This window comes from Fringilla coelebs (genome assembly GCF_963513975.1).
Source record: "Fringilla coelebs genome assembly, chromosome: 3".
NCBI lineage: Eukaryota > Metazoa > Chordata > Aves > Passeriformes > Fringillidae > Fringilla > Fringilla coelebs.
The window spans coordinates 71886844-71901928 of NC_140030.1; the positions used below are offsets into that span (position 1 = coordinate 71886844).

At 37.3% G+C, this 15085-nt stretch overlaps 1 protein-coding gene across 2 annotated transcripts in view; it reads right to left on the reverse strand.

Annotated features, from left to right (window-relative positions):
• Positions 1-15085, reverse strand: part of DISC1 (DISC1 scaffold protein) — a 187224-nt gene that overhangs the window by 81849 nt on the left and 90290 nt on the right. For both annotated transcript variants that reach the window (XM_084203469.1, XM_084203468.1), the window contains one exon: positions 12779-12967. In XM_084203469.1, the coding sequence (XP_084059595.1) occupies positions 12779-12967 (189 nt within the window). The remainder of the gene's footprint in view (positions 1-12778; positions 12968-15085) is intronic.

Here is a 15085-nt window from a genome sequence, read left to right on the forward strand (position 1 = left end):
CTCAAAATTTAGAGGTTAAAACTTTTTTTTTTTTTTACTGCAGACATGCCTGGCATTTATCAGAGATGGAGAAGTATTAAAATACAAGCCTTGCAGAATGCCTAATGATAGAAAGAGGGTATAAAATAAACACAGAGATAAACATAGAGAATAACAAAGGTGATGGACTCTGGGCATTCAGAACTTTTAAAACAATTCTCAAAACACCAGAGAATTTTAGAAGAAAGGGGTTTTCTTACTTTATATTTCTTTGAAAGGTGTAAGAGGATGCCTGGAACACTACAGGGGGATGATACAGAAGCAGAACAAAACTAATAAATGTATACCCTTATGGTTCTGAGCTGCAGTTCAGCATTTTAGCCCTGTGACAAAGTATTCTAACATAGGAAAAGATCCTGTTGCCCTGGTACTTTATCCTGCAAAATTGTGAATATGTCTTCCACTTAGAGCAGTGAATATCGGTTTTCAAGGTCAGGCAGACAGCTTGTAAAATGCTCTATGCTTTTAGAGTTCTGTGTTTTCCTGTGGTCTCCATTTCCCCAATCAATCCATTCTTATGCCACATAAGTAACCTCAGCAGGGGTCACCATGAGAGGCAAAATGCAAGCAGCATAAGAATGAGGAAACTCCTGCATCCTGGGCCTTGAAGGAATGGAGCCAGAGAAGGCTTCTGTATGGCATCTTCTTTTAAGAATAAATAAATCAGATAGAGAGTGTGGTCTTGGTGAACTGTACACTGTCCTGGAAAAGGAGTGAAATTGTGCTCCATATGATTAGGAGCTCAGACAAGCAGGACTTCAATGAATTACTGAATTGTAAGAAAACAATTTCACATAGCGCAAGATGGAGACAAAAATAAATCATGCAGAGATTGAAAAGTACTGTGAGCTAGTAAATAAAAAAATATAGAAAAGAAGTGGGAAGGAAGGGAACCAGGCACTACTGCACAACCCAATTAATTTTAACACTAACAGAAAATGTTGCCATTTTTCATTGGTGAATAAAAAATTGGTGAATGCCATTTTGCATTTTTAGGTGAATAAAAAATTTACCATTTTTTTTTCATCTAAAAAATACCAAAACAGGAATAGTTCCTCTAGTTATCATTCTATTTAAAAAAGAACAGATCCAGAACACAAGTCTAAAAGAGGTTATTGCTTTTGATTACCCTGTTCGTCTGCAAAACACAGAAAGACCTCTCTGAACTCATTCCAGCCGCAGCTACATCAAAAACCCCAGTTACTGGGCATTTCCAATAAAATCTTTGCTGAACTCTGGCTAAAGACAATTGTCCTGTCAGTTAAAACACTTTTTTTTTTTTTTTAAAATCTAAGCTCGTCAGCTTCAATTATTAGCCATTAGAAATGACTACTTCTGCTTTTGTCTATCACTATAAATATGTTTCCAATATCAAGTTCTGGTCTCTGAGCAGGTAGTTGCAGGCTATAACCAAAGGATCTCAGAATCTCAGACTTCTGTTCTTTAAACTGAACAAAGATGGCTCATATCTACAACTGGTTTCAACCAGCCTCATTGGAAAAACTGTTAGGACACATGGGATTTATTTATCATTTTCCTCTGGTCTATAATCCATACCACAGACAGGTTGCAGGCAAAATCTTTTTTGAGTATTGGCCAATTTGCTCTTGAAGCATCCTTGGACTACAATACTGACACACCATCCATGCTTTTTTGGGCTGTCAAAAGTCTAAGCCAAGTACTTGCCAAAAGCTGTCAAAAACTCAGTTCAGCAAAGCTGAAGGAATTGTAGAAAGCTGGAAGCATTGTTGTGTCCCTGTCTAGAATTCTGTTATTTTCAGGTTTTCCCCAGATTTTCATTACATAAGAAGAAAGGATATGGAGAAAAAAAGAGTTAATCTAATAAATATCCATATCTATGTTTTTGCATTGCAATCTAAGGTACTGAAAGGACAACAACACCATTTTTGATGCTTCAGCCAGTGTCTGCAGCTTATTTAGAGGGCATCTCTCCCACTGGAATTATATCCTTCCACCTAAGGATGTGGCTGACCACTTCATGAGCTAATGAACAATGATGTTACACCAGTACTCACAGAGTGTTTTTCAGAGGTACTGAATAGAAGTAAATAAACTTCACACTTCTAACATTTTTCTGCTGGCACAGGAAATTTTTTATTTTTATCACTAGACCAAGGAACATTTAAACAGATTAAGAACTAGATGAAGACCATAAATATACCTAGAAGATTGCATACCGGAAACCTGAAAATGCAAGAGTAATGCATTTTATTCAGGTCATTTTTTACTGCAGTAACAAGAACAAATGCTACAGGTGATTCTGTTGGAAATTCCACACTGCACATGCTCTGATTTGCAAAAAAAAAATTTTATCCTAACTACAGAGAAACAATATCCTACAATAATAATTTAACTGTAAAAGTCAAAAGGCTGTTAAGTTCACTGAACTAAAATTAACAGCAATTAGCTTTTAGCTTAAACATTCAAAATGAAACACCTGATTCTTCTTCAGTAGACAAGGACTACCAACTACCAAAATTTATCATTTTGTCCTAAAGCTTAAGGATTTCCTAGCTAAAGGAATTTCTGACCTAGTCCTGCTCTTTCTTATGTGGACTGCACTTTCACCAAAGTAAGGTGATCGGCATCCAAGCAGCTCAGCCCAGAAACAGATGCTGGAGCTTCAGTGTGGAGAATGCCAGAGATGAAACCCTGAACTCTGCTGAAACTGGAGGCAAAACTCTTACTGGTATCCTGCCTCCACGTATTTTCAAAATTCTCTCTCCAACAAAACATTCAAAATGAAGATTATGAAAAATCTAAAGCAGCTGCTGTTTTCTGCAGGTTTCAACATTTTCCAAAGGTTCTTAAAGTCAATCCTACAAAGAGATGTGGCTGGTGCCTATTTGCTCTTCTCTGGCACAGACCACAGATTATTTTTCTCTGTACAATGTTTTAGAACACAGGAAGTTGGAAAAAATTAGTAGATAAAATGTTTCTCTGACTTCTGATCCAGATACAGGATTGTTTATCTGCACAAAAATACACATAGTTTCAGCCTGTCATTTCCAGCTCACATTGTTAATTATATTTCAATGCACCTCACTAGATAAGAGGTATAATCCAGCCAAAAGCATATAAAGGTTGTAGTCCAAATTATGCAAGGTGTCTTGCAGCTGATAATTCCAACAGGTAATGAACTGTTTAATCTTATGCAGCTTGGCAAACATGCCTGTTTATCTTTACCCAAGCCTTCAACATGCACATCAAACCAAAGATATCATCCACAAATTTGATGAGTGAATCTCCTTTTCAGTTAGCATCAAAGTTTTCATTATATTCTACTACAATATTTTTGTGTAAAGAAAGCAACCAGGTTCAAACACAACAACAAAAAAAGCAGTGCTTCAAATATCCAGTTCTGTGAATTTCTTACATGATCTCAGCCTATCAGTAGAAATCTGGCAGGCCATCAGAAATACTGATCACAAGCACCTGCTGCACATGGGCCACAGATTCTTTGCAGTTATAGATGACAAAATCCCTGGGCCTTATACTATCACCTGCTGCTCTCGTGTCCCGTGCCCAAATACTGACTGAGCGGAGCTCACAGCTCACAACAGGATTGTTACAGAAGCAGTGTTTACATCCCACCTCCTACAAGGAAACTGTGGCCCAAGTCTACTGAAACATCAGCAAACTGCCTCTGGTTCCTGCTCAAGTAAGAACAGAAATCCACCTGAAGGACATGGAGTTCCAGCTCCTAACTGCAGGAATTAGCCATCCCTCGGTTTTCTGCCTTTCACTCCTGTTTATGGCTCCAAGGACAGAGAAAGAAAATTCTTGGGTGAAAACTTTCAGCTCCTGAATCAGAAATGGAAGGTACTTAACTCTGCTCTAAATAATAAGATTTCCATTGCCTCAGAGTAACCAGTTAGGATTTAATGGAAGTACAGAAAAAGACTAAAAGCTTAGAGAAGATGTAAATACATTTTCTTTGGGGAATCAAAGTCAGAAAAAAAAAAACCCTTTCCTCCATTTAAATTCTCTGTATTTCTACTTGTCTATCTTGGTAAAAGGTATAAATTGGAAGAGGTTTTCTATTGTAAAGCCTTCTTTACCATAATACATGGAGCATTAAAATTATTTTAGAGAAAAAACCCAGCTCTTCTAGAAAGGATTAGAATTTCAGTAGGTTTTTTTCTGGATTTATCATCAGGTATTATACCTCCCCCAGCTTTTGATAAATATTATCCATTACTCCAGATTTCAGTTATACTTCTGCATATGGGTGGGTATTAAGCCTGCAAGCATGCATGGATTGCAATCACCCTGTGGTGATTGAAGGAACAAACTATACAGCAGACAGTAATTTCATTCACTTTAAACAGTTAATTAAGTGATAACTCAGTCAAGGCTGGTATCATCCATATTTTACAAAATCTTTGACAGAAACTTTCGTTTAGGTTGTATCTTTACTACTGTATACCTCAAAGAAAACCTTAAACCATAAAAAGCAAGAATGAGGCAGAAATGACATCTGACAATCTGAAGGAACAAAAACTGGAGAAAAACCCCTGGATTTCATGAGGGACACCTTGTACTGCAAATGGAATTGTATCCCAGGGGGTTATTTTGCTTAGATGTACATAATTTTAGATGCTGTATCTGAATATTGCCAGCCAATATCAAAGCAAAGATGAAAGGCAATGTCTGAGAAAAATAAATATCTCACTTCAGTCAGTGAGGTGGATTTACCACCAATGCAAGGAGGTGTAATTCTTTACAAATTGCATGCATTTATGCAAGCATAGAATTAGATTTGTACACCGTAACTTGAGAACACTGTAAAAACTCTCGAATGAAAACTTTTGAGTAGAAAAGTACTAAAGTGATAAATTTTGAACTAAAATACATACATTTGAAAAACATCTGCAATTAAAAGGTTAAACAGTATCTTCACTCTGCTTCTGCTGCAGTATACTCTTCTTCTAGCACATCAATTTTTTGTCAGTGATCCCAGATGACCCAAACCAACATTTTCTTGCTTACAGCTAGAAAATTAAATAAAATTCAAAACATTAACTGAATATAAAATGCTGTAATAATTTTATCTTCAATTTGCAGAAAGTTTGAATATTTGAAAGGCTAACTGCCTGAGACTGATTTCACTGAAGTACTACTTGAAAACAAATTAACACTATTTCTTAAATATTCTATCCATCTCTATACTTATCCTCAAGAGAAACTAAATGAGGCAAAGTATCCTAACGAGCAGTTTGCACATTTCTGGGACCTGAAAATCATGACATGTTGATATCGAGCAACATTAAAGAAAAAACAAAAAAACAAACCAAAATAACAACAACAACACACACACAAAAAAAAAAAATTAAAAAAAAAAGAGCAAAGCAAAAACCATGCTGTATGACACAGAGAACAAAACCCAAAATGAAGATAACTTAAACTTGTGAATGGCAGATCAACTGTTCATTGACTTTTCCAATAAAACTTGAGGTTTTTAAGTTTTCGTACTTCCAAAATATGTACAGGCAGTACCTGTATGTAATGGCAAAATAATCAGAGACACAAAATCAATTCCCCAAGTGCCTTCTTGTGAGATAAGGAAAGCAGCACTTACCTTTCTTAGAAAAATAATTTGCTCCTATCTGCTAAGTGTCCCTCCATGTCACCACTTGTTTTGGTCCTCTTCTGAGCACCCCACCACCAGGCCCACAGATCTTTCTGCCTGCTCTGAACAGCTCATCAGACACAACATCTTTCTGACAAAACTGGAATTCTCTTAATATTACATTAGGAACAGCAGCCATATACTATCAGGAAGAGAGTTACAAATTCCCTAGCATGATATATTTGAACTCCAGAAGTGGCAAACTAAAGAATGTTTGTTGGCTGTCACCAGGGCTAGTGTCATGCTAAAGGAGTTTGAATTACATTTGGGAACCTGCTCTATCTGGCCAATGAACAGAAGACACTATTTTGTCTCTCTTTTTTAATCCTAGCTTTCTGGCATCTTAGCATCTCATTCTTTTTCAAACCAATGTCAATTTTCAATCTGAGCCCAGCACCTCAGAAGATGCAGCTGCAGAATGATTAAAATTGGTGGTATGCATTTCCACATTTATTCCAAATTTCACTCATCTGTGTAGCTTTTCCTACTTATTCTGCTGCATCGCTGTCAGCTGAAGAAGCTGAACTAAAAAGCAGAGCAGCGCAGAAACCTGGAGCAGAGACAGCAAACCAGAATAATTTGATATGACGCCCACTCCTAAAGTCTAATGCACCATGCATATAGCTGGCAGCAGCATTTCAGATGGAAAGGACTAAGTTGCCTGGAATACTATCAGAACTTTCTGTTTGCTTGTTTGCCTGCACACCAGCACAATAAGGTGTCCACACTTACAGGGGGGAGGTTGTCCATCTCCCATTGCAATAGGGAGCTGTTCAGTGACACTATTCACCACTGGATTACACTTCCACGATTACAACAGAACCAGTCTGTATTCCTGTGGCCTTAAAGTTACAAAACTTTGATGTCTTTATGCTTATCCTAGTTGAAGATGACATCATATTCCCTGAAGAGACCCAGCATAAAACTTCAGCCCAAGCTTTACTCCTTGCACCTGGTAGATAACCTCCTCTATGACTGCAGCATCAGTATTGGGTCATTTCAGGAGTTACTGTTCTGTAATTACCACATACTGCTGTTCAAAAAGTATTACACAGGTAATACTTCAATAAGGTTATTGCCATCAGATCTTGGAAGACAGAGAGAGGAGAGAAACTTATCTTTGAGCATCAACAGAAAAAATGCCCTGATCAAAAGATCTCTACAGATATTGGCAGCTGAACCAAGCTGCTTTTTCAGTTCAAGCTGCCTGAATTTCATATTTTCTGCATTACACAGATTTGCATCTAATTATACAGAAAGGCCAGATTAAATTTAATACCTCCATTGCATTTATACAGACTAAACCTCTATGCTCCAAGTGAAAATCAAAGTATTTTACATATTTAAATGAACAACACCAGACAAGATGACCTTTAAAATCACCATTATAAGAAACACAATTACAAGTGACTTAAGACATATGGCAGACTTAATTATGCTTAAACATACTGGCTTCCAATCTTTTCAATCATGACAAAAATTGATGTCTAAAATTAAAATGTATTTGAGATTTTAGTTACGGGAGATGCCTAGCAGAATTTACTCTTTTTATGTTACTAAATTCTATTGATAGTGTTTATCAAAAAAATGCAATTCCATAACACAAAAAACCCTTCAACTACTTATAGTTAAATATTACTTAACAAAGATGATGAGGATGATTTTGTGGAATGAAAATGGAATGAAAATCATAATCATGGAATGAAAATCATAAGTCTGAATTTGATCCTCAAAGTTTGGTAGCCACTTGATACACAGCTACTGCCATTACAGAATTATAAGACTAAAAGATGTATATGTGTATACTTCAATTGTAAGATCCCAGGTGCTTTAAAATGAGCCAAGAAAATGAGACCAATGCTCACAATCTGTGAAACACAAATAAGCACACAGTAAGCATAAGAGTGCAAGTCCATGCAAATGCAGGAACACCAATTTTTCAAATGAAACAGCAGAGAGAATACTAATGAGCAGAGAGGGTAACCACTCATGCTGTATTTGCTCAAGACAACACAAAAGGAGCTCTGCAAGACTGAGCTTCTTAGGGGTTTTGTTGTTGCTGTTGTTTTATCCTTTTGTTTTTCTATGTGTTCGTGACTTTTCCATGCTGCCCAACAGAAGGCTGCTAAGTGCTACTCTGCAGCATCAGCTGAACATCAGCTCAGAGTAAAGGATGCTACCAGCTGCACTGCCAGTCCATGCCTGCATCACCACTGAGGGTTTTACACCTTCTGTGAAAGCTAAACAGAGGGATCACTGGCTAAATCCTGCAGGACCACTGTCTGAGTAGAGATGGCCACAGACATAGGCAGTAAGCCATTCAATTGCACCACTCACTCTAATGACAACAAGCATTTCATAAAGGTGTGACAAGCAGAACTTAATGACCTCACCCTGATTAGAAGCAGAGATACAACGGGACTCAGAGCAGCTTCTTCCCCGTGGAAGCCCATCTGTTACACACTGTGTGGGCTCTCCTTTAATGATTTATTTAAACAGAAGCAATCAAAAGGTTCACCTCTTCAGTTTAGAACCAGATAACCACTCAGACAGAGGACGAACTATAGAAACAATATGGAAAGCCAATTTGGTGAAGAAAACTAGCATTGAGGAAGGACATTAAAACCACCACCTAAAAAATCAGTAAACAAAACATGTAATCATTCTGATTACATCAAAGGCACATGGGTTTATGTCATACTTAGTTGGTATTTTTGCAACAACTAAAAATGGCGTAAAATTGTTAATAATCTTTAGACATCTTCAAATAGTTTTACAAACACCAGTTATGAAGAAAAATAGAGAAACTTTTGTATTACAGCTATCATTAAAAACAAATATTTAAACAAACAAAAAAAAGGTAGGCTTCCCAGTGCAAAGTACACTGCATGTGTTTCTATTGTAAGACTTTCTGTGTTGCATCTATCAGAATAAAAACACCTTTGAAATAGAATAAAACTGCTTTGTAGCAAATGGTCATTAACGCTTTGATAAATCACATCCTACACAATTGTACACGAAGCACGGAACCTTCTTTTCATAAATATTTCAGTATACAATAGCGAGTACTACATTAAGCAGCACCACTTGTGGTTTCTGCTGTCCACACAATATTAAGTTTTAATTAAGATTAATTTAATTAAGTCTTTAATAAGACTAATTAATTTCATCCTTCACAACAGTCAAATGGTCAGGTTTCAGAACAATGACTATAAAAATAGCAGATTTTTTATTATTCTTCAAAGTACATTCTGAACATATTTATTCCTAATTAGAATTCTAAAGCCAAAGCATTGGGGTTTATTTTATTTTTTTTAAAAACAGATTAAAAAAAATGAACTCTGATAGGTTCTTCTTCTATTAAAAGGACAAAACACTGTGAGATATTCTGTGCAAGCATGTGGAGTGTGTGTACAGAACAAAAGAAAGTAAAACTGAGTGTGACAGAAATTTCCAGCTTCCCAAGAAACCTCTCTGCTACATCTAGTTTGTTGTTTAATAAACCTATCTGTTCAATTCCAGAAAGCCTTACTGTACAAGCAGACTGGTAAGAGCTTTAGGACTTACACAAGCAATTTCTAAGACAATAAAAGTCAAGGATGGAAACAAGAGTTGAGCAGAGAGACTGAAATATCAGCCTTCAAATAGTAGTTTGGGTTTTGGTGTTTTTTAAAAGAGTTAAAAAGCTATTTTCATGGGCATGAAAGCCTTTATTTTATATTTCCTCTAGAAATAAATGCAGTATAGAAATTCTACTTAACATGACTTGGCAAGCACAACCCAGCAATTAGCTCGGGAAGCACGGTGTCCCCTAGCTCTGTGTGTACACACATTACTTACAGGAGGTGCTTTCCCAAAAGCGTAATAGGGACAGAAGAAGGCTGAGAGCAGCCAGGAAAAGAAGTCAGCAGACGAGACAGGAAAACTTGCCCATCAGTACTGGTGATGAGGAAACCACAACAGGAGGGTAGGCTTCATTTCCAGCCTAGGGTTACAAATGCCAATCAACCCAAGCCAGGATTTATAAGCACAATCCAACAGTTTGGCAGACAGACAAGTAATTAGGCTTCACTTGTCTGGAACACAAGTTTGGTTGTTTTGGGCTGTAAAGCAGTTCTCTTCTTTGCCATAACAAAACCTTCTGACTCTATAACACAGGTCTGCTCAATAACATCAAGCACAAGACCTTCAGCGATTTCCCCAGAACTGTCACGTCTTCAGCTGTGGTCCAGAAGAATACAAAGCTCACACAGAATCAACAGCACCACTTGGTTTCCCATGTTTATTGCAAGGATTGATTCAATCAGGATTGATGCTAGACCATCAGCTGGGAAACTGTTTCACCACTATTTCAGGTAAAATTACATGACCTCTAAGTCTCTGGATTTCCCATCTGTAAAATGGCAATAAAAGCTGATCACTTTTATAGCAGCGTTTTGACGGCCTCAGAAGAAAGTCAGCGTCTAAAGGGCAAGTTAGTACTATTCATCCTGAAATGCTAATAACATAGTGTTGCTTGTCAATGCTTCTATTATCCAACATGAAAAGCATATTTTTTAGCATCTCTAAAAATACGAAAGGATTTTTTGTCAAATTTCCTTCATTGAGAGCACTGACAGCTCTCAGTGCAGTAAGCCAAGGCTGATTTTTGCACTACATCTGCAATATCTTTTATACTTGGGCAGCTGGCACAGAGTGAGAAAATTCATTAACATGCTAATGATGTGTCCTATTTAAAATTCCAGTTCTGATTATTGTGTGATTAAGTCTCTTCCCTTGACGTCTGCTTCCTTATATATGCATTAGTGTGAGAAATCAACAATTACTAATGAAATAAAAAATAAGTGACCAATTTACACACAAGATAAAGACAAATATACACAATATTTTAGCATTTAATTTTTTTTTGTTTAATATTTTCCATATAAAAGAGTATTATTTTCAGTTAAAAAAAAAAAATTCAAAGTTTTCAAGACGCTCACAGGCGCAAAACAACAATTCAAGTGCCAGATGACACAGAAAAAGGCATGTATAGGACCTAACCCTAACCTAGAGCACAGGTTGGGCAGGAGCACAGAAAAAAAGGCTGAACTGCCTTTCTCTGCAGCAACACAGATTTTATTAGCATAAATGAAACACCAGGCCTAGGGCTATGGATGCAAGTCAGGTCAGCTACCCCAACTCAAATCACACCTTTCACAGCGCAGACAAAGCCAACGCAATTACCTCCAGTTCTTTCAAACAACAGCAAAAACATATGGCAACAAAATTGTATTCCAATTCTTTATGCTTTATTCTCTAAACATATATGTGCTGTGCAAAATAGCACTGTTCCATAAAGGTGGCCTCTTTTCCTCAAGACACCATCTGCATCCTGTTTTCCAGAGAGTATCTGAAAGCTTACATTCCGTTAAATGTGTTGGTATCAAACCCATGCCAGTGTTCTCAAATATTTTCATTTTTTAAAGGAGAAAATAGGGTTGATCACATGTAAAGGAGGCAGGAAGGATGAAAAGGGAAGATGTTGGGTTTCAATTTATGTATCTCTGACTAGCATCTGCTTGACAGTATTTTATTTTAACACAAGGATAAATTTCTACTTATGCCTGCAGAATCACAGTAAATTAAAGGAAGATCTACAGAGTAAACACCCAGTATTTTGAAATTTATTGTCACAAATTGTGGGACACTAGAGGTCAGGTAAAAAAGGTATCTCCTTTCAGCTGTATAAATGCAAAAGGGAAAAAAAGAGTCTATGAACTTATACCATTTCTGTTGCTTCAGCAAGCATCTTGCACGGGCTTGATTTAAAACCCCGCTAAATTAAAACACAAATGAGAATGTACATGTATATTATAGGAAGTTTAATTGTCCTAAAATAAAAGAGAAACAAAATGGGCTGATTAGAAGGTCGGAATCCTTTTCAACTCTCTTGAAAATCCAAGGAAAGAAGCATTGCCTGATATGCATTTATGTGTTTGTATCACAAAGCACTAAATTTGAAGAATCATTTTTTAAAATTTTCTTTAGATTCTAGAAAAGCAAGTTCTTATCTAGAAGTGTCTGTGAATATATATTATTCTTTGCATTTTTAAAACATTGTCTTAGATGCATCCAGCTGCTTACAAATCTTTTTGTTTCTAAGACAGCTCTGCTTATCCGCTTGCCTATGAATAAACTTCATATGCTTCTAAAACAGAGGCACCTGCCTGTCTTTACCCAACCTACTGCTCATAAGATGCTGAAAAAGGAAAGACATTTCAAAATCCTAAAGCTTTAAAGTAGCTCTCAGGATTGTATTTAGTTTAGAGATAATTACAGTAACTGCACCTTTGTAGTCAATCAAATGTTACTGAGCCTTTTCATTTAAGCAAGCAGCAAGGCCATTTTATCTGCTTCAACTTCAGGAGTGAGTACAGCAGGTAAGAGAGTAAGTCAAGTCTAGGAATGACTTTGCTGTTTGATAATTTGTCAGTAGCTTTCCCAGTAACCGCAGACAACCTCCCCAGTTCCACCATGACACTACAACCGAAGCACACTGCTCAGAGCTGTGTGAGAGCAGCACTTGGCAAGTTGTTTAAACTCCCCCTCAAACACAAATTTACTCTAAGAACTCTTGCTTTCAGGAATCTCTTGCACCTCATAGGTTCAGACCCATCACCAAATGTGTTATATATGTATGCACTAAATATTTGGTTTTATATAGTAAACATGTTCCTGTTGTCACAGCCAGACACATCTACTGCTTCTGCATAAAGGCTTTGCGTTCCTCCGTATGGGAACACGAGCACAGCGCCATCATCACTGCCATAAAAATGGGCTTAGAAAAGAAAGGTTTTGAGAACTGGGCTAAGACAGATTTCTTAGAATGGTATATTGCTGGGGTATCCTTTGTTCCTCACGGCCTCCCCCAACTCCAGGGGGAGGACGAGAGGATATTGAACATACTGCTTCTCCAGGTCATTGCCAGACTTTCCTCGGGACAATCAGTATGTTTGGTGAAATGCAGAATGATTCATCAAACCCAGCACATCTCCAGGAGTTCAGGTCTGAGCAAAAAGCTGTAACAATCTGTAAACTACTCACCAAAGGCACTCTCTCCTTGTTCAAGTTCTTGTCTCAGTCTGGTGTAATCATCTTTAATTCTCTCTAATTTTTGTGTATTTCTGGCACTCAGAACCAACAGTTCACTGAGAAGTCCTTCCAGTCCCTCCTTCTCAGATGTTAATGATCTTATTTCTTCTGCAAGATCCTTTGCAGTGCCAAAATTACCTCCTGCATGTTTCGTGGGGGCAGGGGAAGAAAGAAGAAAAAGACAATGAGGCAGACAATTGCAACATCAGTAGCTTACACAGCAGTCCTGGGAAATTAGGCAATTTTACTTCCCAATAGCAAGTGAAAGGGGGGGAAAAAAAGAAAAACTGCTTTGCAAGCATCTATATCATTAATATTACAAGGATAATAATTGCAGCTGATTTAACCTTACACACACAGAAATGGTGTTTTCTTTAATTATTGATTTACAGTTTTTCAGGAAACCTGTTCCTGAGGGCTCAAATAATGTCACACTGTAATTCAATGATTGTTGCAGTGTGATCTATCAGACCATTTTCTTCTTTTGGAGGACCCCTCAACACACAGTACATTTGAAATAGAGACCATCAACCTGCTGGACCCTGAAGTATTTCCTCCCTGAACAAAGCAGCCCTGTGCTGGTTTTAGTAACAAGCACCAAAGCTTGTTTATGAATGACACATTGCATTTCTTAAATGGCCTGCACCTGAAGCAAAGACCACAGGGAGATGTTCTTCTCAGAGAACACATTCAGAAGTCACAACCCTCCACTTCTGGCTCTCCCTGAAGAATGAAATGTCACAGACAGGTAGAATGCCTAGGCAGCACCAGCTCGCACTGTTCTCGAGTTTTTAAAAATGTCTGCTTCCTTTGGACGACGATACAGAGCGAAAAGTTCAACTCTCAAGTGGTTTACAGTGTAGCCTAGTAACATTTATCCACTTAACTGTTTTGAAAACCACTTTTATAAGCAGCTGGAGAGGAATGTTTCCTTACTTTGCAAAGAAGTCTTTTGTAATAAATAGAAAAGGACAGGGAGATACTCAGCCATTAAATTACTTTAAATAGCAGTAGAGTAACAATGCTACATTTACATAACTGTTCCAGAATCATTTTAATCTTGAGATACTTGGCTGGGGGAAAAAACCAAACCAAAATATAAATACAAAAAAACTAAACCCCACCATCATACTTCAATCTAAAAATTCTTGAGTAAAATAATTTCCATATAGAATTGCCCACTAAAAGAAAGATGATCTTTTGCATAAGGCTTAAGCTGTGATATCATCCTAAATTAGCAAAAATTTGGTGATATGGTCTAATAAGCAAAGGTATTTAGTAAGTAAAGGCACTTTTAAGACTCAGTCTTGAAGTAAATATTAACATAAAATAAATCCAGTCACACAAAAGTCTCATCAGCTTTTGAGGTATGTGTAATGACTTCAGACTCCTGAAATCACCTTATAATACCACCACCATTATTCAGATATAAGGGCTTCTTTTTGGTTTTGTTTACACAATATGATACACTGTTGCTTAGACACAACAGATCCATTGAAAAGTTTATTTTCAAATGTTAACATACAGTCCAAACAATCAAATCCACATCAGAATATCCTGAATGATGGCATTGCATCTTTTTGACCTGGAGTCAAAGTGTTGGTCTCAAAGCCTTAAAAGGAAACAGTTTGGCTGCTGTTCAGTATCTTCAAGACAAGGAAGCAAGAACAGGATGCAAGTGTTCACCCTGGTCAGAAGATGGCAAACCACCACCAGAGCAGCTGCCAGGAGAGGTTCCACTCCTCCAGAATGCCAGAGAGAACGGGAGCACTTCCAGCAAACACCTACAGCCATTCTCCTGGAGCAAAGGTGCTGCTGCAAACTCAAGTGGCTGTATGAGGGCAGAGCCAAAGAGAGGCTTGCATTTACCAAAATTTTGGAAAATACTTATTTAATAAGTCAGGTTTGAAGACTGAACACTGCTAAGCATGGCAGTCTTGCTTTGCATTTGGTTTTTTGGTGTGGTGATTCCTTTAGTCCCAAGGATATGATAGTTTCATCCAACCTCTTCCTCATTTAAAGGTGACATTTCATTGTTTCTTTTTAACAGGCCAAAAGTCCATTTCTAATTCCCAGTTAAAGCCCTATTTGCCACTTCTGTCTTACAATTACAATTAAATAACTATAAACATGCTTTACAAATTGTAGGATCATATGGCTTAGCAGAGCTTTACTGGGAAACAACAGCACAAATTTTATTACCCTAATTTGTCATGTTTCCAAATGGGCAAAACAAAGCAGCAAAATAAGCAAGACAAA